The sequence below is a fragment of the Panthera tigris genome, chromosome B3 (genome assembly GCF_018350195.1).
Source record: "Panthera tigris isolate Pti1 chromosome B3, P.tigris_Pti1_mat1.1, whole genome shotgun sequence".
Taxonomy (NCBI): domain Eukaryota; kingdom Metazoa; phylum Chordata; class Mammalia; order Carnivora; family Felidae; genus Panthera; species Panthera tigris.
In genome coordinates, this window is record NC_056665.1 from 60,896,278 (window position 1) to 60,919,974 (window position 23,697).

A 23,697-nucleotide genomic window follows, 5' to 3' on the forward strand; every position below is an offset into this window, starting at 1 on the left:
GGGCATCCAGAGGTCCTGGGAGCCCCATCTGCAGGAGGGGCAATCCTGAGGGAGGTAGAGGAGCCACATGACACCTGTGGCCCGTGGGGGTGGGGAGGGAGAAGGGCAGGCCTCAAAACAACATGTGCTCCTCCCACAACCTGAGGGTAGTGCTGAGGCCCACTCTGCATGTGAGGTCTAATGATTGCCTATGGTGGAAGCAGTGTTTGATTCCAGGTCTGGACTCTGGGGGGTAGAGGGAGGAGGAGCAGGGGAAGGAGGCTAGGGCCAGGCAGAGAAGGGATGGGGATCCAAGTGATAGGGCACCTGAGTTCTTGAGGAAGGGATTGCATGATTTCCTGAGGTCATATGCAGATTGTGCTGAAGCATAGGTGGGGAGAGGCTGACTAATTTGCTGGGAAACTGTTGTAGCAATGCAGGCAGGAGTGTGTACAACAAAGGAGGGAGGGCCCTGGGGCTCAGGGAAAGCTAAGAGGTCACGAAGGACTCCAGCTGGACCCCCTGGAGGGCATGGTGTCCAGAGCCCATGCCAACGGGGGCAATTGCAGCCAGTGTCCAGTCGGGCCTAGCTCTGCCAAGAGGCTGGCAGGAGGCCCAGAGACTTCTCCTCAGGCTCCTTGGGACCTCCCAGGCCACCAGAGAGTGATCTGAAGAGAAGGGTTCCCTGGGTCCGGGGCCTGGCCACCTCTTTTGCCTTTTTTCCAATGCCACCATGGGTCACTGACACTTCACCCACCCCTGGGCAGAGTTCACCCACTCCCCCCACCCTGGGATACCCACAGCTTGCACATGCCCACAGCTGTACTCACCTGCCTCCACTCCTAGGGTGTGTGTGTCCCAACCCTTCGGGTCACACAGGTTGCACGCTCTCATGGCATGCCTGCACCTGTGTGTGCAGACCTTCCCTTTGTCCAAGCCCCTTTCTTCTGTCTTCTCCTGCCACACCCATCCTCTGCATATCCCAGAGGTGGGGAGATGGGAGAGCAGGCAGCCAGACAAGAGGGCTGAGGTCTGGCTCCACCACCCTCCTCTTCCCCTTCCCCACACACCCCTCTGGCACACAGCTGCCTTTGGGGGTTTCCAGGCCCCTTTGGGGAACCCCTTGTTGTTTATATTTCTCTCATTTCTCCTGAGGAACAGGGTGGGAGGCATACATGGTGTCTGGGGGCTCCAGCCTGGGGCACGTTCCTGTAGACTCCACAGTTGACCTAGGCTGGGCTCTTCTGTCACCTTGCCTAGTGAGGTTTGCAACTATCCTGATATCTTCTGGGTCCTAGATTACTCCTGCCCCAAACTTTTCCCTTCTAGCTTAGATCAAAACTGAGCTCCACTCTGGTCCAGCCCTCTAGTGTCTGTCTGAGTTTCCTATGATTTCAAGGAGCCTGAAAGGGATGAGATTCAGTGATGACTCCCTCGTCAAGGTGCGCTCTGGCCAGCCCTGAGCCAGGACTGGATAGAGTGGACCTAGAAACCTCCTAGCTCCCAAGAGGTGTTATTCCTCTTGGGAAAAGAAAATTAAAACTCAAACCAGTACCCCAAGGGATGTGAGGCAGGTGTCTCCAGAGGTATTAGGAAAACAGTGTTCTCAACATCTGTAGATCTCACTGAGTCATCTTTGCCACCCACATTCCAGGAAAGGAAGCATGTCATTCAAATGACCAAGCCCTCTGTCACTCTAAAAGGAACAAGGATCAAAACCTATCAATGCCTAGGAAATCCTCTGCAGTCCCTGAAATACTCAGAATTGGGTCAGTGTTGCTTAACTATTCTTTATTGCCAACATGCTGGTCACTCTCCTTATAGTCAGATAATGATGCCTGCTCCAGATTATCATCCAGGCCCCTGGCAGCCTTGCTCCACCAAATCATCTCTCCCTCTCCAGGATTTCACTCTCCTTCCCATTCTTGTGGAAATAACTGAAAAACAAATCAGTGCTTGAAGTGTGGGTGTGTGATCAATCCTGTCTCTTCCAGTATTTGTATCTTAACTAGAGATTTAAACCTTAGGCCAAAAATACTGAGATTTTATTTCATGGGCTTAATGGGATAAGCATAGACTGATAATAGGAAAGGGATTTTGGAGGGAAAGGGGCCTTTACAGGGTCAATCAAATCATGCTAAGCAGATAGGTATAGAGTTGGTGGGGTCCCTGCCTGCAGGTTCCTACTGTACGGGAGGCAAACCTGAGGAGAATGTTTGAGGCTGAGGAGGAATGACAAGTGTCCAGGAAAAGCCAACAGAGAGGTCCCGGGAGATCCTGGGGAGTCTCCCTATAGACAATTGGACATCAGCTTACTTGCCTATATCTGTGGTGCCTCAGTCCAGAATTTGATATTGTGCTCTAAATCAGGAAGTTGGGCTTTTCCATTCAATTCATTTATTCAGCAAATGTCTGGCAAGTGCCAAAACACAGACTCCAGGCCTTCTAGGTGTTCAAGGTGCAGTGGAGACAGATGTTCTGACCTGCATTGTAGTGTGGTGTAACCAGAGCCCTGCCAGGAGAAGAGCAGAGGCTCTAAGCTAGGAGGAGTACCTGGCCCAGAGGTGGGGGCTCAGAGAAGGCTTCCAGAAGAGGCTCTTCCTGAAATCTGAAGAGGCTAGCCAGCAGAAGAGTGGGAAGTGGCAGCAGAGGTGATGGTGGCCTTCACCAAGGCAGTGGCAGTACAAGTAAGAGGTGGGTGGTCTGGTGAGGTCAGAGGAGTTAAAATGATGCCATGTGAGAGCCAAGGACAACACTTGGTGTCTGGGCCAGACACCTGAGTTGACATGAGGAGGAGTAGGCTGGGCACAGAGGGGTCATCATTTTCTCTGCATCCCTCTGGGTTTTGGTCATTCTTTGCCTCTGGATTATCTGATTATGGCCTCTAAAAGCAGTGTCATCTTACCTTTATTGGGTAGGAGGAGAGCCATGAATTCCAATTCACTGAATGGCCAGCCCTCAAAGATTAATCAGACATTGGAGATGAAATCAGAAGCTAGGGATGCTAATGATATAAACTGTGGTTCTTACCTCTGATAATGTTCTCAGTGTAGTGACAGCATGAGACCAGTCAGTCCAGGAGGACATTACTAATAATAACTATGAACTAGTTTGGATCAGTCCTATCAGAACAAAACTCCTATCTTCATACTAGCTTCACCAAGTAGAGGACTCTCTGACACTGGAGATTGTATTGACTTTTATCATTTCCTAAAAATCTGGTGTGTGCCCTGGGAATTTCTCCAGCAGATTGCTGGGAGAGTGACAAGGCAGTCATGGTACCTCTTCCTCCCTCCTCCCAGGTAGAATGGAGGGAGGGAAACAGGCTAGGCTGCTATTTTTTTTGCCCTATGCCTTCCGCTGTTCCAACTAGAAGACCTGAGAAGCATTCCTCTACTTTAGGAGAGACTTTTAAGAATAAAGCCTTTGTCCCTTCTCCAGAGCACACACAGTAATATCACCCTTGGGTTGTTCATTTCAAATGAGAAAAAAGAAGAAAAAAAAAAGAATACGGCCAGATGTGAGGGCTTCTTGGGTCACCTTCCTCATGCTGGGAGACTCGTGTAGGTATGAAGAGCCTGGTAGCTGCAGTTGAGACATTAAGTCATATTTAAATTGTGGTCCTTGCTTCTAGATTCTCCTGAGAGGGAGACAGAATCTGAAGCAGACTCGGCACGGTCAGTGCAGAGTCTGACTCGGGGCTCGAACTCACGAACCATGAGATCATGACCTGAGCCAAAGTCAAAAGCTTGCCACCTGAGCCACCCAGGTGCCCCAGACTGTGCTCCTTCTAATCCTTGCTTGTCACCAGCCCAGAGGAAGAGTAGAGCCCTACTTTGGTTTCCCTGGTACCTTGGCTAAACAAGGGTTAAACTGGATTTTATGGGGCTGGTTCTTCAGCTCTTCCCTTGGCAGAGGAAAAATTGTGTGGCCATACCTTGTCCCAATCTAGCAAGCATTTGCTCAAAAAGCTAGGGTGCTTCTGAAAAGAGCCAGAAGCCTTCAGTGTCCATGAGAAGAATCCAGTGGGACCTGAATCCCCCTCTGTGAATTTTCTAGCCTGCAGGCTGTGGCCTTCTCGAGACCTCTGGGACAAAGGTCTCTGGAGATCCAGACCCATGAGTCAGGAGGGTGGAGAAAGGCTAAAGCTGAGACAAGGGCTTGCTCTGGAAGTGACTTGCCTGAAGTTTCCTTCTGATTCTACACTCTCCTCTCTGGCCCCGGGTTGATTCCCCAGTTTTCCCCCCAACCCTTGTCTTCCTTGGACAGTGAGCCAGACAGACTGCTTTGTGAGCCTTTGGCTGCCCACCGCTTCTCGTGAAAGGCTGAGGACTAGGACCATCTCCAACTGCCCAAACCCAGAGTGGAATGAAACCTTCAGCTTCCAGATCCAGAGCCAAGTGAAGGTGAGACTTGGAGGACAACACCTGTCAGCCCTGCCTACATTTCTGTTCCCCTCCATGCCTGCTTGTCCTTCTGTTGCTTATGTGTCCTTCTTATGTCTATTTTCCTCCCACCTACTTCTCCTTCTCTTAGCAATCCATCTTTCTGCTCACCCACTCCTTTATTAGGCCTGCCTCGTGTTTTTCCCTCTGAGTCTACTTATCTTTCTACCTTCTTTCCTTTCTCTCTTGTCCTTCTACCTGATCGTTGCTGGAACCTGGTGCTCCCTGCCACAAAACTGAGTGTGCTTCCAGAACATGCTCCAAGTAGGAAACTAATGGAGGGGAAGAGCCATTCTATTCACTAGGTCTAAGGCCAGTCTAATTCCAGCTGGAGGGTTTACCCTATCTTAAATCCTTTTTAGAAGGCTTTATTATTTCTAATTCCTTGAGTGTCTGTTCTTTCCTTTGTTGAGTTGTTTCATGGTGTTGGCCTTCCTCAGATATATGGTGATTCTAAGTTGCATTCACATCTCCTTTGGGAGAATTCTCCCTTGAGCATCCCAAGCAGAGTGCTCTTAAAACAAACTTGGCTTCATCATGGAGGTATTGACCCCAGTCTTGGGATACTTGAGGCTTGACATCTCCAGCTTACTGCTTCCACATTTTAGGATGATTCTTTATTTCTGGTTCATGATGAGTCCTTTTAACTTTCAAGAAGGACTTTATACTGTTACTATAAAAATATCTCTTCTATCATATATATGGTTTTGATAACCATATTATATATATGGTTTTTGGCATGGGCTCAGTTTGCCATCTTGAAAGCAGAATTTGAACTTCCTTTGTCTAAAGAGCTCTGGGGCTGTTCATATGAATATGTGGGGTTGGTTGTGGGGCATGTCTGTGTTTCTAGAAAATCTCATTCAGTAGGGAACCTCCAGACCACCTTATGTCCACCTGGTAGGGACCAAAGAGGCAAACCCAGCCCCAACCCACATCTCCCAGGATCCTTAGAACCAGAGACCTCAGAGACTAATCCATGTCACCCAAAACCACTGACCTCAGTGTTCAGCCAGATGACAGGGCAGCTGTTCAACTCTTAACATAGCTTTGGGACCACTCATAAGACCTTATTAGGATCTGATAAACCAAAGTACAGAGTTCAAATACCTCACCCCAAGGCCATCAAGTATGAGAATCACTGTAACCTGTCACATCACTCCCCTGGAGTGTTAAGGTGTTAGTTTCCCTGAATTGGGTTTTCTAGTAATTAATGGGCTGTCTTCAGCAACTGGGGTCCCAGTGCTGAACACAGTCTATGACTTGGGAAGGGTTTTGCTTGTTCTGCACTTCCATCATTCCCCCAGGTGAAATGACATCCCTCACACTTCACAGGCCCTTCCCAACCTTGCAAAAGAGCAAAATTATCCAGGAGAATCAGAGCAGAGGGTCAGGAAGTCTTCGGAGAGTTGGAAAGGAGGGTATAGACACTATCCCCCACCGCCCGAGTTCATTTTTCTACGAAAGTCTCTCATACCTGGGCAGGGACCTGCATGCTGTTCCCCAGACCTCAAACCCACCTCCTTGCTAGGGAATGGGTCCATGAAAACACAGTAACCAGACTTGTACCCTCCCTTTTCCCCTAGAATGTGCTGGAGCTGAGCATCTGTGATGAAGACACAGTGACACCAAATGACCACCTGTTGACAGTCCTCTATGACCTCACCAAGCTCTGCTTCCGAAAGAAAACCCATATGAAGTTCCCACTCAACCCAGAGGTGGGTGCAGGTGTCCAGTCCCTCAGCCTCCTGCCTCATGAGGAGCAGCTGGTTATTTCTATGATGCCACTCTATGGGCTTCTCTCTGTCACCAAGTGAGGAAAAGATAGCACTGCTGGGTCAATCCCAGTGCTATTCTTACTAGTTGTGTAACCTTGCAGAATTTATTTAATTCCTCTGTATTCTGTTTCCTCATCTATCCAATGGCAATGATGATACCTACCACTTAGGGTCGTTGTGACATTGAAATGGGAAAACATGATTAAGGCACCTAGCACTGTTCCCGGTACAAAATGGAGGTGTAATAGGTATTGGTTCCCTTTCTTCCCTCCGAGTCCTGCTGTTGGGATGGCCCAGGGAACAGGGGACAGATGAGGGAAAAGAAGAGTAAAGCTGAAAATCAGAGAAAGAGCTGGAAAAGACCAGGATATTACCCATTCAGTCATTCAACAGAACTTTATTTCCTACTATGTTCCAGGCACTGGGAACACAGCAGAGAATGAGTATCCTTGCTCTTGCCTGAATTACATTCTGGCAGGGAAATTAAGGTCCAATGAAGTCACAACTTCCTGAAATTATACAAGAGGTGGGAAGGAATGGATGAAGGAAGGAGTCCCTATCCTTCAGAGTTGAGCTTACAGGGGACAATAGTTCAGCTCTCTTTTGCCCAAGGTGCTGAGCCCCTTGGGAAGTCAGGAGAGCAATGGGAAGCGGGGGGTAGAAGCTAAAGGGGCATGTTCTGGGGAAGACAGGTACAGCCCCAGCTCACAGCTGCCTTCCTTTTATCCCTCTGCCAGGGCATGGAAGAGCTGGAGGTAGAGTTCCTGCTGGAGGAGAGGTGAGTAGGTCCCAGCCCCGTAGGACCCCACTGAAGTCCTCACTCCCCAGTGGCTCCAGGCACAAGCATTTCAGAGCCTAGTCTGCCTTTTTGCTGCCTTCCCCTCTTCCACGCTTACCCCTGACACCCCACAGGGTGCATCAGAATCACTTGAGGGTTTCTAAATACTATAGGTGCCCGGGCCCCACCCCTACTCACACTATTCTACTGACATCAATATGGCTTCAAAGATTAAGAATTCTGGCCAAATTGCCTGCCTCAGCTCCCTTGCATTCCTGAGAGTGGCCTCTGGGAAGAATTCCTGCCACATGGTGATGGGGCCTCGTAGATGCCAGGCTGAGAAAGAGGTCAGGACCAGGGTGTCTCATCCTCAACCCCAAATTATTAGAATAAGCTCCCTTAAACCCTGGCCTGAAGCAGCCTCTCCCCCTCTGCACCCAACTCTAGAATCACATCAAGGGGATGCTCAGGCCCAACATATGGGGTTATTTCCCATCATTTTCAATTAGGAAAATGACCCAGGTCTTGGAGATACGACTATGCTGGGAACTCAAGTAGAATTAGGCCCCAGAGCTGGAAGATAGGAAAGAGAAGAGGACAAAGAGAGGAGGGGGGAAGGGAATGGGAAGGGGAGGGGAGAAGTCTGCTCAGGAGGGTAGTGTGCCTTGTGATTGGGCAAACTGGGCAGCTGACTCCTCTCCATAGCCTTGGTAGAGCTGAGCACCGCACCCTCCCCACCCTACTGCCACCCCTGCCATCTTAGGATCTGCAGAGGAGCAGGGGGAGGGTAACAAGAAGGCTTATCAAACTCCACTCCAACAGTCCTCTGCCTAGGGGCTCTTGGAACTCTTTGGGGTGCCTCATTTCCCATCAACAGCTGATTGACAAATTAAAATCAACTGTTTCCCATTGAAGAAATCTGGGCTCTCTCCTCCAGTTCTTGATCTAACAAGACTTTTAGGGGGAAAATTCCTTATAGCTTGCGAAATGAAACGTGTCACAATTGGTAATAAGAGTTGATCTGGAGACACAGTCATCTTGGGCCTAATTTTGGCAAGGGAGGCTGTGGACTCCCCTAGACTAATTGTAACCTTGGAGGCTTATGTTCCTGACTTTATAACATGAAGACATTTCATATTCACCAGGCCCCTCTCTAGCTGGGTCATAAGTGTTTGTTAAATGCATGAATTAAATAAAGCGCAGACAGGAGAATGGGTCATTTTTGCCACCAGAACTATTTACTGCATCTGTTGCAGCTGGTGAGCTCAGGCCCCTCCCTGCTGCTACCTATTTATCCTCATAGTTCCCTACAGCTGGGCATAAAGAAGCATTATCCCCGAAGAAAAAAAAAGAAAGAAAGGAAATAAAGAAATAAAGGAAGAAAGAAAAGAGGAACTCTTTTCCTTCCATCCTATACATTTATTTTTTTCCTATTCTATTTAAAATGTTTGCCACTTTTTCCCTTGACAACCCGCAGAGCTAATGTTTCTTAAGCTGCTATTTTTCATAAATTTTCATTATTGACCCTATTTAGGTTTTTCAACACCTTTGTGAGAAACCAGGCAAGAATGCTATAACTGACAGGGAGTTCTCATTTTGTTTTCCAGTCCCTTTCCACCTGAGACCCTCGTCACCAACGGCGTGCTGGTGGTAATTGTCCTTCCAGGTGCCTGTAGCTCCAGAGGCCTCATATGGCTGCTGCTCCCAGGGGAACAGAAGCTGAGCCCCTGTCCCGGAGGCCTCCAGGAGTCAGACTAACTAAAGAAGGCCATTTGGGGGCTTGGATGGGTGGAGCAGGGACTGGGTCCCTGCTTCTAGGGAGGAGGGAGCTGGGGCATCCATACCCTGGCCCAGCATCCTGTGTCCCACAAGGATGACCCCTCCCCTTGGGAGGTTCCCCAGTAAAAGCACCCACTTGGAAGCAGCCTCCTCCCAGAATCTGTCTCTGTCCCATTTCCCCCCAGGTCCGATCCCTCTATAAGCACAAGCTCAGTATTTAAAAGATTTTCATAATTCAGCTCTTGGTACAGACATCTCAGTTAAATGCATTTAAAGCCTTAGGATTCAAGGAGATCTCCCCACCCCCCCCCCCCCCCCGCCACCGCCAAATCAGCCTTTGGGAGTTTGTGGTAAAGGAATTTGACTTTTAGAAGAATGTTTTGTTGGAAGTTCTCACTTCCAAAGCTCACAGTGGAATGTCCCCTCTTTTTATTTTGGACCAAATCCCTCAGGTTCCATCCCTGACCTGTAGCTGAGAACATGGCCCCTAGTAAACGGTGACCCTACATCCTAGATTTTTCAGGACGGCTTCATTTTCAAACACTCCATCTCTTAAGGAGATGAGAAGCCTTGACTGGGTTCAGAAAATGTGGTCAGCACCATTGTTCCCTGGAGTCAGCCCCAAATCAGCCCAGCGCTGAATTTATCCCCTCATTCTTCATCTCCTCCCTTTGGCCTGGCAGAGGGAGGACACAGCTTGTGACCAGATGGACTCTCCCTTCCTTTGTTTCAGTCTCGACAAGTCTCCTGCTTAGAGGTTCATGCAGAATGCAGGAGGCAGAAGAAGAGCAGGAAAAGTGAGTCCTTTGACCCCCGCTGCTGCGGGGGGGTGGAGGGGGGAACAGGTAGTCTTTCTTCCCACTGCTGCCCTAGGCTCAGTCAGGACTGAGCCTGGCTGGGGCTCCTCGGGATCACACCACCCTCAGGGGCCATGAATCCCGCCCCCTCCCCTGCTCTGGAAGGAGCATGCCTCTTCCAAGTACCCACATGACCCTCAGAACCTCTCAGGCCTGATGAGCGCCCTGGGCTGAGGTCAGAGGCACATCCCTGCCCACTGTGCCCACGCCGGTCTGCACTGCACTCCTGCCAGACCAGAGGTTCCTGGCAACACCCAGGGCCCCTCTAGCTGCACCCATTCCTCTGGTCAGATTATAATTCATGGAGGGTCCCAGAATTTTATGGCTGGCAGGGACCAAAGAGATCGACAATTACAAGACTCTTCCGTTCACCGCGCCACCCCATCTCACCCATTCAAGTCTTCCAGTCCTGTCCCAAGAGAGGAGAGCAGCCTGGCCACACGGACATGGGGAAGGGTCGGGGAGAAGGACCCACACGCCGGAACGGGTGGCGCGGTGAGGTCCTGCTTCCAATGTAGTAGGAGGGGGACCAGTCCAGAGGACTCAGTATCTCAGGGCTTTCTGGGAACCTCGTTTGTCAGCACCACACACAGCCTTGTTAATTGCAGATTCCTGGGATCTGCGTGGCCCTACAGAGTAAGACTCTGAGGCATTAACCAGGGCCCTCGATGCTTGTAAACCCCCGTCCTGGGTTCCTCCAGCTCGGCATTTTCCTGATCCAGGCTGGGGGTGGGGAAAGGGGCTTCTAGGGGCTCAGGCCCGTTGTCCTCTCTTCCAGTGAAGGACCTCCTGGTGACAGTAAAGGAGTCCTTCGAGCACACCCAGCGTGTCTCGCACTGCCAGGAGCCCTGCTGCCTGAACCTGGCCTGCTTCCACTACCCCAAGTACTTCCAGCCCCGGATGCATGTGGAAGTGCCCAAGAGCCAGTGGAGATGTGGGGTACAGACCAGTGGCAGTGGGGGTGGCGTAGGGCACCGGTGCGGGTGGGGCTGCCAGAGGAGCCCCTCACCCCCCTCACAGAACCCGCCTATCCTTCCAGCCCTGCTGCTGCTGTGCACGCAAGAACAGCCCTGTCTGCCAGCCCCTCGATTGCCTTCCTGACGGCCAGGCGGTGACCCTGCCGGTGGTAAGGGCCCGGGTGTGAGAAGGGGCCCCTGAGCAGCTTAGCCCGAAGCTCCTGCGGCAGACAGATGGGGAGAGCCTGGGGGGTGGTGATGCGTGGGGGTCTCTCAGGTGGGACAGAGGAGTTTTGGAGGAGTAGGAGGCTGTAAGCTGCAGCAGGGAGCCAAAGAGAATGTGTAGAGGCTGAGAGAAGGATCGCAGAGGGAATCCAGAAGAGGCAATGAGGGGAGCTTGTGCGTGCATGTATGTGCGTATGTACCTATCTGTGTGCACATGTGTGTGCTGAGTCAAGTCGGGGTGGACAGTATGGTGAGACTCCACTTTGTCAGTTGGGACCACTTGGCTCTAAGTTGTCTCTGCAAAGCTGTTCATCTTTCACTTCCCAGGGTGAGAATTGTGAGTTACACGTGAAGTCTACACCCTGGTAAAGTACCCTCTTTCTGTCTGCCCCTCTTATTCATCTTAGGGGGTAAAATGTGGTTTTGAATTGCATGTCCATGATGGCTAAGGAGGTTGAGCATCTTTTCATGGGCTTTTTGGCCATTTTTATATCTTTTTTGGAGAAATGTCTCTTCTCCAAATACTTTGTCCATTTTTTAAAATTGGTTATTTACCTTTTATTGTTAAGTTGTAAGAGTTCTTTTTATATTCTGGATATAAGTCCCTTATCAGATATATGATGTGCAAATATTTTCTCCTATTCTGGAGGTTGTCTTTTTACATTCTTCTTGTTTATCTGGAGAGAGAGAGAGAGAGTGAGAGAGAGCAAGTGAGCGAGAGCGAGCATGCATGTGCAGAATCTTAAGCAGGTTCCATGCCCAGTGCAGAGCCCAAAATGGGGCTCGATCTCACAACTGTGAGATCATGACCTGAGCTGAAATCAGGAGTTGAATGCTTAACCAACTGAGTCGCCCAGGCACCCCTGTCTTTTTACATTCTTGATAATGTCCTTGGAAGCAAAGACGTTTTTAACTTTGTGAAGTCCACAGTGTATCTACATTTTTTCTTTTGTCACCCATGCTTTGGGTGTCAGATTTCAGAAACCATTACCTAATCCAAGGTCATGAAGATTTACTCCCATGTTTTCTTCTAGGGGTTGTATACTGTTAGTTCTCACACTTAGGTCTATGACCGATTTTGAGTTATTGTATACATTCAGCAGGAAATAAGGATCTGGCTTCATCCTTTTGCATGTGGATGTCCAGTTGTTCCCCCCCCCCCCGCCCCGCCATTTGTTGAGAAGACTATTCTTTCCCCCTTTAAATTGTCTTGGCACCCTTGTCAAATATCAAGTGACCATTTACAATTTGATTAGCCCTTGGACAAGTTATTTAACGTCTCTAGGTCTCAGTTTTTCTCATCTGTAAACTGGAGCAAAACCAAGAATACTGTCCACTCTTGCCTTGCTCTGAGGATCCAGTGAACACATGTCCAGAGAACGCATGTGAAGTACTCAGTGATCTGTCTGACAAGGGGGACACTCAGCAAATATCAACTGCTGTTGTTTTGTTATTTAGTTTTTGTCGAGGCCAAGGAAGGAGTTATTTCCTCACAGTTGTGTCTCTAGGACTATGCTTGACATGGAGGAAACAACGGCAGAGCTCCCAGGCTCTGCCTTCCAGCACATGTGATCTGGTTAGTGAGTCAGGCTGCTAAGTAAGATTCAGGTCAGGAATGGTCAAGATCCCTTCACCCAGAGCCCCTGGGGAGCTGAATCTGAGAACACAAGAGATATAAGTAGGCAGATGGAAGAAGCTTCTGGTGAAGGCAAGGGCTGCACAAAGGCTCAGAACTGGGACTACTTCTGGGCTCTGAGAGTCAACAGACCTCTTCTAAGAAGTAGTAAAAGGTGAGGTTGGACAGACCAGGTAGGGTCTTGACTGCCAGGCCAAGAGCCTGAACTTGTCCAGGGCAGGGATGTGATAAAAATAAGGCAACTGTTGGACATGCGGAAGCAGCTCCTGCCCCACCTGCCTTGTGGACCTGTAGGGATGATAGGGTGACATCAGGACTATAAAGGGTTTTTGTCAGTTTCACAAACACACAGAAAGAGTATTAACTCCAGGAGCAGGAAGAACTTACTGAAGAATGAGAGCTCCCCAGGAAATCCCTTACTGTAGAGCCTGGACCACAGGGATTGGCCACAAGGATCTCAGGGCTCCTTGTTACCCACATCTGGCCTCAGGCTACCTGGGGGTAACCTCAAGTAACCTGGTGGTATCCCTCAAGATACCGGGGGGAAGCCTTTCTGGAGTTTCCAAATCGTGCTGAGGAGGCAGGGTTTCATCGAATCCCTGATTTTGTCAAGGACCTGTTTAGAGTGCATCACCTAAGGCTTTAGGGGCTGCTCGTTTGTCAGTCTCACTAAATGCTGAAGACAGAATGGGAGTTAAGCACGGTTAGCCCCATTTTACAGATGAGAAGGCAGAGGCCCAAGGTCACAGAGGTGGTATAGGGCAGAACCAGGCTTCAAGCCTATGTCCAACTGACCCCAAAGCCATGTCTTCTCCATAGTAGTGGAATCTATAGGACCACTTAGCCGAGGCCCTCTGTCCCTGTAGCCCCCAGACGCTTGACGTGCGGCTGGGCTTCAGCCTATGCCAGGCAGAGCTGGAGTTTCTGCAGAAGCGGAAGGTGGTGGTGGCCGAGGCACTGAAACAGGTGTTGCAGCTGGAGGAGGACCTGCATACGGACGAGGTGGGTAAGCAGAGGTCTGCCGGCCCGGCTTAGTCCCCCTCTGAACTGAGCTGGTCCTTCAACACTGCTCCTTGCCAGCCACCCCCCAAGCCCTCCTTTGCCCCAGTGTGGCTTTGGCACTGCCTTTCCTGGGTGCCCAGCTGAGGGCTGTGCTGGAGGTGATTCAGTTGTGTGTTTGCAAAGGGAAGGGAGGGCAAAGCGGAGAGAGAAAGGAAGGAGCCCCAGTGGCCCCTCCCCATGCACTAACAGGTCCTGAGGTCCTTACACAGGGACAAAATGCCCCCTCGCAGCCAGGAAACATCTGAAGCTCTAGCATCTCCCCCCAAAAGGCTCTGGGCTCTTTGTTCTTCAATTCTCCCTCCCCGCAAACATGCACAGATACAGGACCTCCAGTGCTGGTATGGACCAAGGCCCACATCCCCCTGAGCAGCAGGTCACCCTGCAAGTGCGGACTCCTGAGGCTGACCCTGAGCGAGAGGATGGAGACCTCATGCCTGCAGAGGGCTGTGATGAGCCTTGAGGCGACAGAAGGATCTTACAATCCCCACTCAAAGACAGAGTACATCTTGGCAAAGATCCTCCTCCCTGCCCTCCCATCTTTAGGGAAAAACTGCAAGGCATCTTAATCCTATATAAAGCCAGAGGTGACACCCCTGCTCCTTCCCACATCAACAATTCATGGATTTCTGCTGTTATCAGTTATAGTACATACTGAGCACATACTGTGTGCCAGGTCTGGGCCTGGTGTCCTAATATCATATGCTTCTCTAGAGGAAACCATTAGGGAATCACACACTAGCTGGGTTCTGAAGCAAATTACTTGGCCCTCTGGACCCCAGTGTCCTCAGCTGTTAACTGAGGACTAGACTAACAGCATTAAGAACTCTCCTGGCCGTGATGTTGTGATTGACCAAACTGTGTGAGGCTTCAGACCCTCACCAACTGTTGGTTTTGGAGCAAAGATCTAATCCTAGACCTACCGGATGGCCCATCACTCTGAAAGGCCGTTTTTGGGCCACCCAAAGCCTCACTCTGGCTGTCCGTAGCCAGCTATGCTTCCTCCATCTAAGCATTTGTCTGTCACTCCATGTCATCTCCCACCCAGCATTGCCTCAACAGTCTGCCTCTCTATGCTCCCAGGTACCATTGATAGCCATCATGGCCACTGGGGGTGGAGCAAGATCCATGACCGCCATGTACGGCCACCTGCTGGGGCTGCAGAAGCTGAACATCCTGAACTGTGCCAGCTACATCACTGGCCTGTCAGGGGCCACCTGGTAAGGAGCTGGGTGCCACTGTCTGGTAGGGCCCAGAGAAAGCAGTAGATGGGCTGGCCTGGGGTCTCTGGTGAAGCTCTCCCCACCCCAAGGTAGAGGAACTCACAAAGACTGGGCAGCTCTACCACTTAGAGCTGTGTGACCTTGGGCAGAGGCTCGACTTCTCTGAGTCTCAGTTTCTGTATCTGTAAAGTAGGGATAACAATGGCACTGACCCCATGGGGTAGTTGTGAGAGCCTCTCCCAGTACCAGGTACCTTGAGGCTGTGGCAGGGACCCTGGAGCACGGTGGCAAGCTGTGAGTGAACCACTGCTGCCACTGACCCCATCCTGCCGGGAAGATGCAGTGCCCTCTCCAGCCATGCCAAGTATCCCAGGCTGGGTGGAGCTGGCCCAGCTCTGGCTGCGCACACTTCGGCCTACCCCCCATCCTCGCCCCTCCCTCTGCCCTGACGGCTTCCTCAGGCTCCTACCTCCTTGCTCTCTGCTGATGAGCAAGGAGAGCGAGCCCCCCCAAGGTGAGGCCAGTGTGACATCCACTTCTCCGCGGAAGTCACAGTTCCTAGGGCCCATGATGCTTGTAGAAGCCCACAAAATTTTACTTTCTTTTAAGGTCAGGAAAAAAAGAAGAACTTCTAGGATGAAGGAAATGTTTTAATAAATAACATTATTATATTTGTTTTTATACAGCAGTCATAAAACATAATTTTTAATGTCTTTATGGTGGAAGAGGCTCACTGATGCCATAACACAGCCCTGGTCCAGGGCGGCAGGGGCCCCGTGACCACCACAACTGCATTTTCTGTCAGGGACTAATGGGCATCTGAGCCCTCAATGTCCCAAGCTGGGCCCCTCATCCTGGAGGAGCTCTAGGTAACTTTCGTTTGAGCAGTGGATATGAACTTGCCCTAGGAAAACCAAGGGCTGCCGGTGCATCAGAAACTCCGAGGCTTCAGCCCAGATGGGACAGAAGAATAGCTGACATTTATTGGTGTTGCCCATGGGTGGTACATTAAGGAGATAAATCCTGCTTCCATCAGGGTGGAGGGGAAACTGTATCCTCCTGGTCCTGCTGGGCCAAGCAGAAGACTAGGAGGAACTTAAGGGGAAGGGGGGAAGGGGGGAGGGTCTCCTGGCCTGGGGAAGCACTGGAAAGTATTCTTTAAAATCAATCAAATAAATTTTTTTTTTTTAAAATTAGGGGCGCCTGGATGGCTCAGTCGGTTAAGGGTCCGACTTCAACTCAGGTCATGACCTCGCAGTTCATGAGTTCAAACCCTGCGTTGGGCTCTGTGCTGACAGCTCAGAATCTGGAGCCTGCTAAGGATTCTATGTGTGTGTGTCTCTCTGCCCCTCTCTCGCTCATGCTCTGTCTCTCTCTGTCTCTCAAAAGATTAAAAAAAATTTTTTTTAATTTTTAAATCAATCATTTATAATGGTTTTGAAACCTTTTTAAACATGTAAAAGTAAGAATGAATCTTATGGAGAGTAGGGTTCTTTTTGTTGATGAAATCTCTTGACTAACCCCCACCTTCCCAGACCAGAAACAAGCCCTGTGAAGGAAGACGCCACTGCTCAGACAACAGTGAAGCCACAGACAAGGTCCCCCGCAGGATATGGGGTTCCTAGGTGCTGTCCTGACATAGACAGAAAGGTTGGGTCCAGGCCATGAAAAGGCAAAAACCCAGGGCTGGGGGGATCCCTGTGTTTGTTTCACTCTTTTACCACTGCCCACATATAAGTTAAGAAGAAGGGGAAATAAATCTTTAGCCGGCATTATAATTATGGGAATTAATGTGGCAGAGTGGAAAGAGTCCAGGGTTTGGAATCAGCCACGCCTGGGTTCAAATGTTGGCCTCACCGCTCCACGACCCAGCCCTTTTTTTGTGCCAGCTACTGTTCTAACCACTTTAAATTGCATGAACTTGTATAATCTTCACATTAACTCTGTGAGGTTAGGTACAATTATCATAATTCTCTCCATTCCACAGATGGGGAAACTAATGTGAGGTGCAGTTAGATAACTTGCCCAAGATGACACAGCTAGTGAGTGACAGAGTCTGGGTTTGAACCAGGAAGACCTGGTTCCAGAGTCCTCGCTTTTTTTTTAATGTTTATTTTCTTTATTTTGAGAGAGGGAGAAAGAGAAAAAAGAGAATGCATAGGGGAGAGGCAGAGGGAGAGGGGGAGAGAGAGTCCCGAGCAGGCTCCATGCTGTCAGTGCAGAGCCCAATGCAGGGCTTGATCCCATGGACCATGAGATCATTATCTGAGCTGAAATCAAGAATCAGATACTTAGCCAAGTGAGCCACTCAAGTGCCCCCAGAGTCTTCTTTCTTAAGCAACATGCTCTACCTGGCATGTGGTAGGCAGTCAGGAAAGGGTGGCCATTGTGACTATGAATAATAATGTTCACCCCTTTCCTCCAGGCTTCTGACCTGGTTGGTCAGGGTCTCCCGTGACCTGTCCACCTTCTCTCTGGCCAGGGTCTGGTGTTGATTGGTCCAGGGCTGGCTCAGTTCTCTCCCCATGCCTATCTGTCTCCAGGACCATGGCTACCTTGTACCGTGATCCTGACTGGTCCTCCAAAAACCTGGAGCCGGCCATATTTGAGGCACGGAGGCATGTGGTCAAGGACAAGATGCCTGCCCTATTCCCAGACCAGCTCTGCAAATTCCAGGAGGAGCTTCGGCAGCGCAGTCAGGAAGGCTACAAGGTCACCTTTACAGATTTCTGGGGCCTTCTGATTGAGGCCTGTCTGGGGGATGAGGTAGGTACTCAGCTTCTTCTGGGGTCCGACCTGCCCTGGCTGATGTCCAGCTCTCTTTCTTCATGAGGGGGAGTCTGGACTTCCATTTCAGTGGAAGGAAGTTAGGTTAGACCTGCAGATTCATCTTTGGACCGTAGGAAGCATGAGGTGCCCAAGTGCACTATGGAAGAAGACGGTGGGATTGTTTACACATACCCTGTGAGAGTATGACTGAGACCCTCGTGGTGGGGATGGTGTAGGTACAGTCCTGCAGAGAAGAGCGTGTCTTCTGAGAGCCATGCGAAAGACACCAGGAAAGAAAATGGGGAGGGACCTGGAGGAGGCTGGCGAGTCATCAGACTGTGATACAAGTCTGACCCCAAGTGGAGGAAAGAGGGAAGAAGAGCTGGGTGGAAGCATCCTAGACTGCTGGTCCAGAAGGTTCAGCAGGCTCTTGGAGAGTCTTCTGGACAAGTCATCTGTCAGAGGAGTTTTGTGCCCTCCATGGGCGTGCATGGGCCTGCCTCAGTATCCCTCATGTCAGTCAGGGGCTGGGAGCAGCCCAGTGGGAAGTGTGACCCCAGCACAAACTCAGTCATGGATTTCAGAGCATAGCAGCTGAGGTCCTTAGTTGAAAATCTGCAATGCTCCTTCTCATGGCTACCACACGGAAGACAGGCCCGAGGAGGTTCCTTCTGCCCTGAGATCTAACAATCAGAGCACTACATGCCCAAGAAGGGAAGCAGTCTGTGCTGGGGCTCTCAGATGCTGTGAGAGCCATGTGGGTGGTGGTAGAGCAGTGGCATCCCCAGGGGTGCTTGGTTCCTGGACATCAGGGTGAGCTCAGCTAACACCCGGACCCTTCCAGCTGCACAGGCCCCAGGGAGGAGCCAACTTTGGCTGTTGCTTGGCCCTAAAGCAGAACTTTCCACCTAATTTCTATCCAGACCCGTGGTTCTCTGCCCCGCTCCCAAAGGTATCTGAGGAGTTCTGAATTCAAAATAGAACTTGCCAGGAGACAGAAGGACGGCAAATTATTTTCTAGGAGGCTCCCTCTTCCAGAAAACCCAAACAATTTGAGAAACCAAGGATTACCTGAACCTCGTCTTCAGAATGCATTCATTCCTTCGTTTTTTTCTGTCAACAAAATTAAGTGCCTCCTGCATGTCAGGGGTTTCAGAATTGAGGCACTCAATAGCTTTTTTTTAAATGTTTATTTATTTTGAGAGAGAGAGAGAGAGAGCACAGGTGCCAGTTGGAGAGGGGCAGAGGGAGGAGAGAGAATCTCAAGCAGGCTCCACACTCAGCTCAGAGCCCAACACGGGTTGGGATCCATGAGCCTAGGATCATGACCTGAGCTGAAATAGAGAGGTGGATGCTTAACCAACTGAGCCACCCAGGTGCCCAGCGCTCGAAGCTTTTGATGGATCCCACCCACCGTCCCCCTCTTGATTACCCACCATCTAATCTGTCCTTATGATGCAGGCAGAAGCTGAGGGTACTGGCTTTTGGATTCAGGCAGGATGGGGTTTAAATTCTGGCCCTGCTCTGTGCTGTTCCTTAAATGGGAATTATATCAACAAGTGGTAGTTAATAATTCTAACTCTACTTAGTGCCCCATGTGCTGAGGAGGAAAAGCACCAAGGCTTTTGACAACAGAAGTATGAGTGTTGCCTGACGTTTGGTGTGGGAGGAGCCCAGTTTCCCCGGAAAGCAAGTCTAGGGTTGATGTTGGGAGATCTGTGCTCCTCCACTCTGGCCAAGGCAGGAGGCTCTTTCCCTTGAGACTGGGTTCTTCTCTGAGGCTATAGTTTTCTGTACTTCCAGGACAGTCAGCTCTGCCGTGCCCAGATCTCTGGGCCACTGTGACAGGCACCCTGCTTGCCTTTCAAGGGAGGCCCAAGTGTTATTTGTCCCACACATATGTTTACCATCTCACGCAGGTTCAGTGGCCTTCACACACTTGAGTAACCGTGGATGGCCACCTAGCAGGCAGCTGCTTAGGGTCTAGGGTCAGAGCCTGGGCCTGTAAGACCTCAACTGGCCTTGTCTATATTGGCTGATTCATTCGGGAAGTAGCCTGTGGCCCTGGCTGATCTGCAGGTTCCCACTCTGATTTTGCAACACAGATCTCTGGGGACTAAGTGGGATTGTGGCCCATTTAGTACACAGTTTTCCAAGCCTTTCATTTAATTTTTTTTTAAGCAGCTCTTTTTCCCCTCCCAAACAAATTTTATGAGAGGCATGCCAAGTAGATAAGAAAAATGGACTTGCTCGAGTTAAAGTGGGGTGGAAATTATGGGAATGAAGAGGGACAATGGTGGCCTTTTCCACCCCTACCTTTTTATTCTCTGGTCCTTGAGACACAAGGAGAACCCTGGGACTCCCAGGGACAGCCCTAAATGGCAGATTCAGTCCCACTCCTGTCCATATGTCTGGGATGGTGAATAGCCCAAGCGTGGGTGAACATTCTACGGGTGCATTTTAAGAGCAGCTTTGACCAGTGTCAGCTGGGACCTGGACAGAGGTCTGGTGGGCTCAGGAGCCAGGAAATGGTCTGCTGGAGTGTCCAAACTGTCCCCTTAATTCTGCACTGCCTCCAGGCGGCTTTGCTTCTTCTCCTTAACCATTTCATCCCCTTCCCCCCAACCCCCCACAGAGAAATGAATGCAAACTGTCAGATCAGCGTGCTGCTTTATCCCAGGGCCAGAACCCCCTGCCCATCTACCTCACCATCAATGTCAAGGATGATGTAAGCAACCAGGATTTCAGAGGTAACACTGGTGGCTAGAAATTTATAAGGGGGTCCCTTCTCAGCAAGCAAAGGTACCCAGCACACATACCCCGCCACCATAGTTTTGCCAAAGTCTACATCAAAAGACTGCACTGACAACTGAAGAAATTGACTTTACTACCCCTTCTGTGTAGATGGATCAGTCTGGTGGGGTCTTGTGGCTTTTCTAGGAGCAGAGGTTTGATGGATAGGGAAGAGGTTCTACATATTTCTTAAGCTGACCAGAAGGAGGGACTCTAGAGACCTGCCCTGTTTCGAGGTCAGTTGTGGTCTCCTTTTATCCAATTTGGTGGAGCAAATGAGCCATTGCAGGCTACAAAGTAGAGTCGTGCCCTGCCGGCAGAGGCTGGTCGCGGGCGCCCCCATGTGCCCTGCGAGGGAACTGCAGCCTCCCTGCCCCAGGCCCCACGAGGTCCAGGACCCGGTAGAAGCGGTGAGGAGGGGGGACGGGGCTGTCCAAGCCTGAGACTGACACCCTGCCCTGTGGCTTCGTGTGCAGAGTGGTGCGAGTTCTCCCCCTACGAAGTGGGCCTGCAGAAGTACGGCGCCTTCATCCCCACTGAGCTCTTCGGATCCGAGTTCTTCATGGGGCGGCTGATGAAAAGGATCCCAGAGTCAAGGATGTGCTACATGCTAGGTGACTCCTGGTATCCAAGGCCCAGGGGCAGGCCACCCCCCACCGCCCGCCCCATGCTGGGCAAACCACCCCCACCCCCCCCCCCGCCGGCCCCATGCTGGGCAGGCCCCGCCTTTGAATTAGAGGAATGACAGGGAGGCCTGCTCTATTCCCCCAGGATCTTGTCCTGGGTGCTGCTGCCGATTTGGGTTATCCTTGAGCATGTGACCCTCCTGCATTTGCCAGCAAGCCCTCATCAGTCCCGTGTGTCCAGCTGCACTGTGGGGAGAGGGAAATCAAAGTCTATCCCACCTCCTGAGCAGCCTGACTGGAAGGGAACATCAAGGCCAAGGTAGAAGCAGTCAGTGTCTGGGTGGGGGCTCTGGGATAGAACTGCTCACGGCTGGCCTTGGTCCCTAGGTTTGTGGAGCAGCATCTTCTCCCTGAACTTGCTCGATGCCTGGAATCTGTCCCATACCTCAGAGGAGTTTTTCCACAGGTGGACGAGGGATAAAGTGCACGACATCGGTGGGTGACCCACTGGCTTCCCCTGTTGCTTGGGCGATGGGGGGAGGGATGGATCACAAACTGAGGACCAGTCCACCTGCCATGTGTTTTAGCATCACCTCTGGTTCGCAGAGATGAGAAGGCAGCTAGGGTTAGGTCTTCCCTGCCCAGAGGGGAGAGCCATCGAGGCCTATTCACAAGCTTCAGGGGCCAGTTGTGGCCTGATGGGGGGTGGGGGAAGGGCTGGCAGAGTGGCACAGTGCCCAGGAGAACTAAGGGGTTAGGGATCTATGAGCAAAGTTAAAGGTGGCTCTTCCAGATTCCCTATCCTCTCTGGGACCCCGCCCCCCTTGCCTGTCATCACCCCTCATCTCCATTACGCTTCCCCTGTTCTCTCGCCTGGGTCCTCCTGGCCAAGGCCTTAAAACTTAGGCAAGGAAGGTATGAACTGCACTTACAGTGGCTGACCTCTGGGTGCCAGGTAACAATGCATGGCTTCACCTGGGCCATCTGGGGACCCCAGGTCTTGTGACCTGCCTTCTCTCCTCCCTCTCCCCTGCAGAAGATGAGCCACTCCTGCCTGAAATCCCCAAATGTGATGCCAACATCTTGGACACCGCGGTGGTGATCCCAGGGTCCTGGTTGTCCAATACTTTCCGCAGCATCCTCACCCATAGGTCCTTCGTGTCTGAGTTCCACAACTTCCTGTTGGGGCTGCAGCTGCACAACGACTACCTCCAGAACAGCCAGTTCTCCATGTGGAGAGGTAACCCGTCCTGGCTGCTTGCCTGCCTCTGCTTGGATAAAGGGGAAGTGCATGTTGAAGCTGCCATGGAGAAAGGATGACAAAATCCACCGACCACATTCATCGGGTTGGGTGGCAGTCTATCCCCATGGTGTATTCCATGTTTGGTGAGGCTGTGAACGGTAGGTGGAGCGGTGCTATTTGATTAGTTGACTCTGTACAACAATTTCAGCACATAGAAGCTGGGACCCTGGTGGGGAAATGTGGGCCCTGAATTTCTTCAGTTGTGCTCTGGGGGCACCTTTTAGTGTGAGTGGCGCCTTAGAGGTGGGCAAGGATGGCCCAGCTCAAGAATCCCCCACATGGCGAGTGGCAGAGCCAGGTCTTAAACTGTGGTCGTGCAATTTCAACTCAGTGCATCTCCCAGCGCCTCTGAGGCTCAAAGATTGACTTGCCACCATCATTTGTATTTTACTTGCCCGCAGCCTGCAAATGGCTGCTTTGGCCTGGCCTAATGATCCTCATTCTCACTGTCCGGGGCAGAAAGGACAGCTCTGAGCCCAGGGTCTGTACTGATTTATAGGGTGTAAACCCTGTAAACCCTATAAACCCCTGCAACCCCACAAGCAAAGTGGCTGAGTCAAAGTAGGTTTTCTATGTGTATCCCATAAAAGATTTGCAACAGCCCCAAGATAATGCCGTTCTTCATCAGTCCACCCCAACAGGGCGCTGTGACTCACCAGGCATCCTGGCTGCAAGCAGGAGGGTGGGAGGGCCAGTCCCAGGTGAAGGAGCTCCAGGCAGGGTATTAGGTCCCTACCAGGTGCCTGTGACCATCCTGAGATCATGGTGCCAGTGCATGATGGTAACTGGATATCTTGGCTTTCAGACACGGTGCTAGATACTTTCCCGAACCAGCTGACGGGGTCCGTGAACCACTTGTGCCTGTTGGACACTGCATTCTTTGTCAATTCCAGCTACCCGCCCCTCCTTAGGCCTGAGAGAAAAGTCGACCTCATCATCCACCTCAATTACTGTGCTGGGTCCCAGACAAAGGCAAGTGTAACAGAGAAAGTCTGCATGAGCAGAGCGCTGTGCCCCTTCTGAGACAGGCCACTGAACGAGCCCCATGAAGCTGGGAAATGGGAGAACACGCATTCCCCACAGGTCCAAAGACTTAGCATCGGAGAAAGTCAAGCTTCTATGCCTGATATGAGGTTGGCTGTCCAAACCTCAGGGGAGGGCAGCCAGCTGACCTCCACATGCAGTGTGAGGTTTAAGTAGATTCGTGGAGCGAGTTCTAATTTTATTTCTGAGCAATTTTATTATCTGAGCATTTGCTGTATTTGGCAATTCTTAAGCTGCAAAAAAAAAAAAAAAAAAAAAAATTTTAAAAATAACCTTAATAGAGTCCAGTCAATTCTAAAGTTTTGTACCATTTTGAGAGCTTATGATGTCCTATTTTCAAAATAATCACATTGCCCCTTTCCCTAGAAAATATGACCCTCCATGTAATTATATTAAGAACAGGACCAGAGGTTTTTTATTTATTTTTCTCTGTTTACCTTTGAAAAG

General features: G+C 50.7%; 1 protein-coding gene across 1 annotated transcript in view; it reads left to right on the forward strand.

Annotated features, from left to right (window-relative positions):
- The window catches only part of PLA2G4E (phospholipase A2 group IVE), a 35,270-nt gene that overhangs the window by 8,185 nt on the left and 3,388 nt on the right, over positions 1 to 23,697 (forward strand). Inside the window, exons 3-18 of the mRNA XM_042989222.1 lie at positions 4,249 to 4,385; positions 6,011 to 6,142; positions 6,940 to 6,980; positions 8,588 to 8,630; positions 9,493 to 9,556; positions 10,395 to 10,555; positions 10,656 to 10,742; positions 11,125 to 11,162; positions 13,300 to 13,435; positions 14,576 to 14,712; positions 17,259 to 17,481; positions 20,120 to 20,234; positions 20,754 to 20,891; positions 21,291 to 21,398; positions 21,940 to 22,143; positions 23,012 to 23,178. Coding sequence (XP_042845156.1) covers positions 4,249 to 4,385; positions 6,011 to 6,142; positions 6,940 to 6,980; positions 8,588 to 8,630; positions 9,493 to 9,556; positions 10,395 to 10,555; positions 10,656 to 10,742; positions 11,125 to 11,162; positions 13,300 to 13,435; positions 14,576 to 14,712; positions 17,259 to 17,481; positions 20,120 to 20,234; positions 20,754 to 20,891; positions 21,291 to 21,398; positions 21,940 to 22,143; positions 23,012 to 23,178 — 1,931 coding nt within the window. The remainder of the gene's footprint in view (positions 1 to 4,248; positions 4,386 to 6,010; positions 6,143 to 6,939; positions 6,981 to 8,587; positions 8,631 to 9,492; positions 9,557 to 10,394; positions 10,556 to 10,655; positions 10,743 to 11,124; positions 11,163 to 13,299; positions 13,436 to 14,575; positions 14,713 to 17,258; positions 17,482 to 20,119; positions 20,235 to 20,753; positions 20,892 to 21,290; positions 21,399 to 21,939; positions 22,144 to 23,011; positions 23,179 to 23,697) is intronic.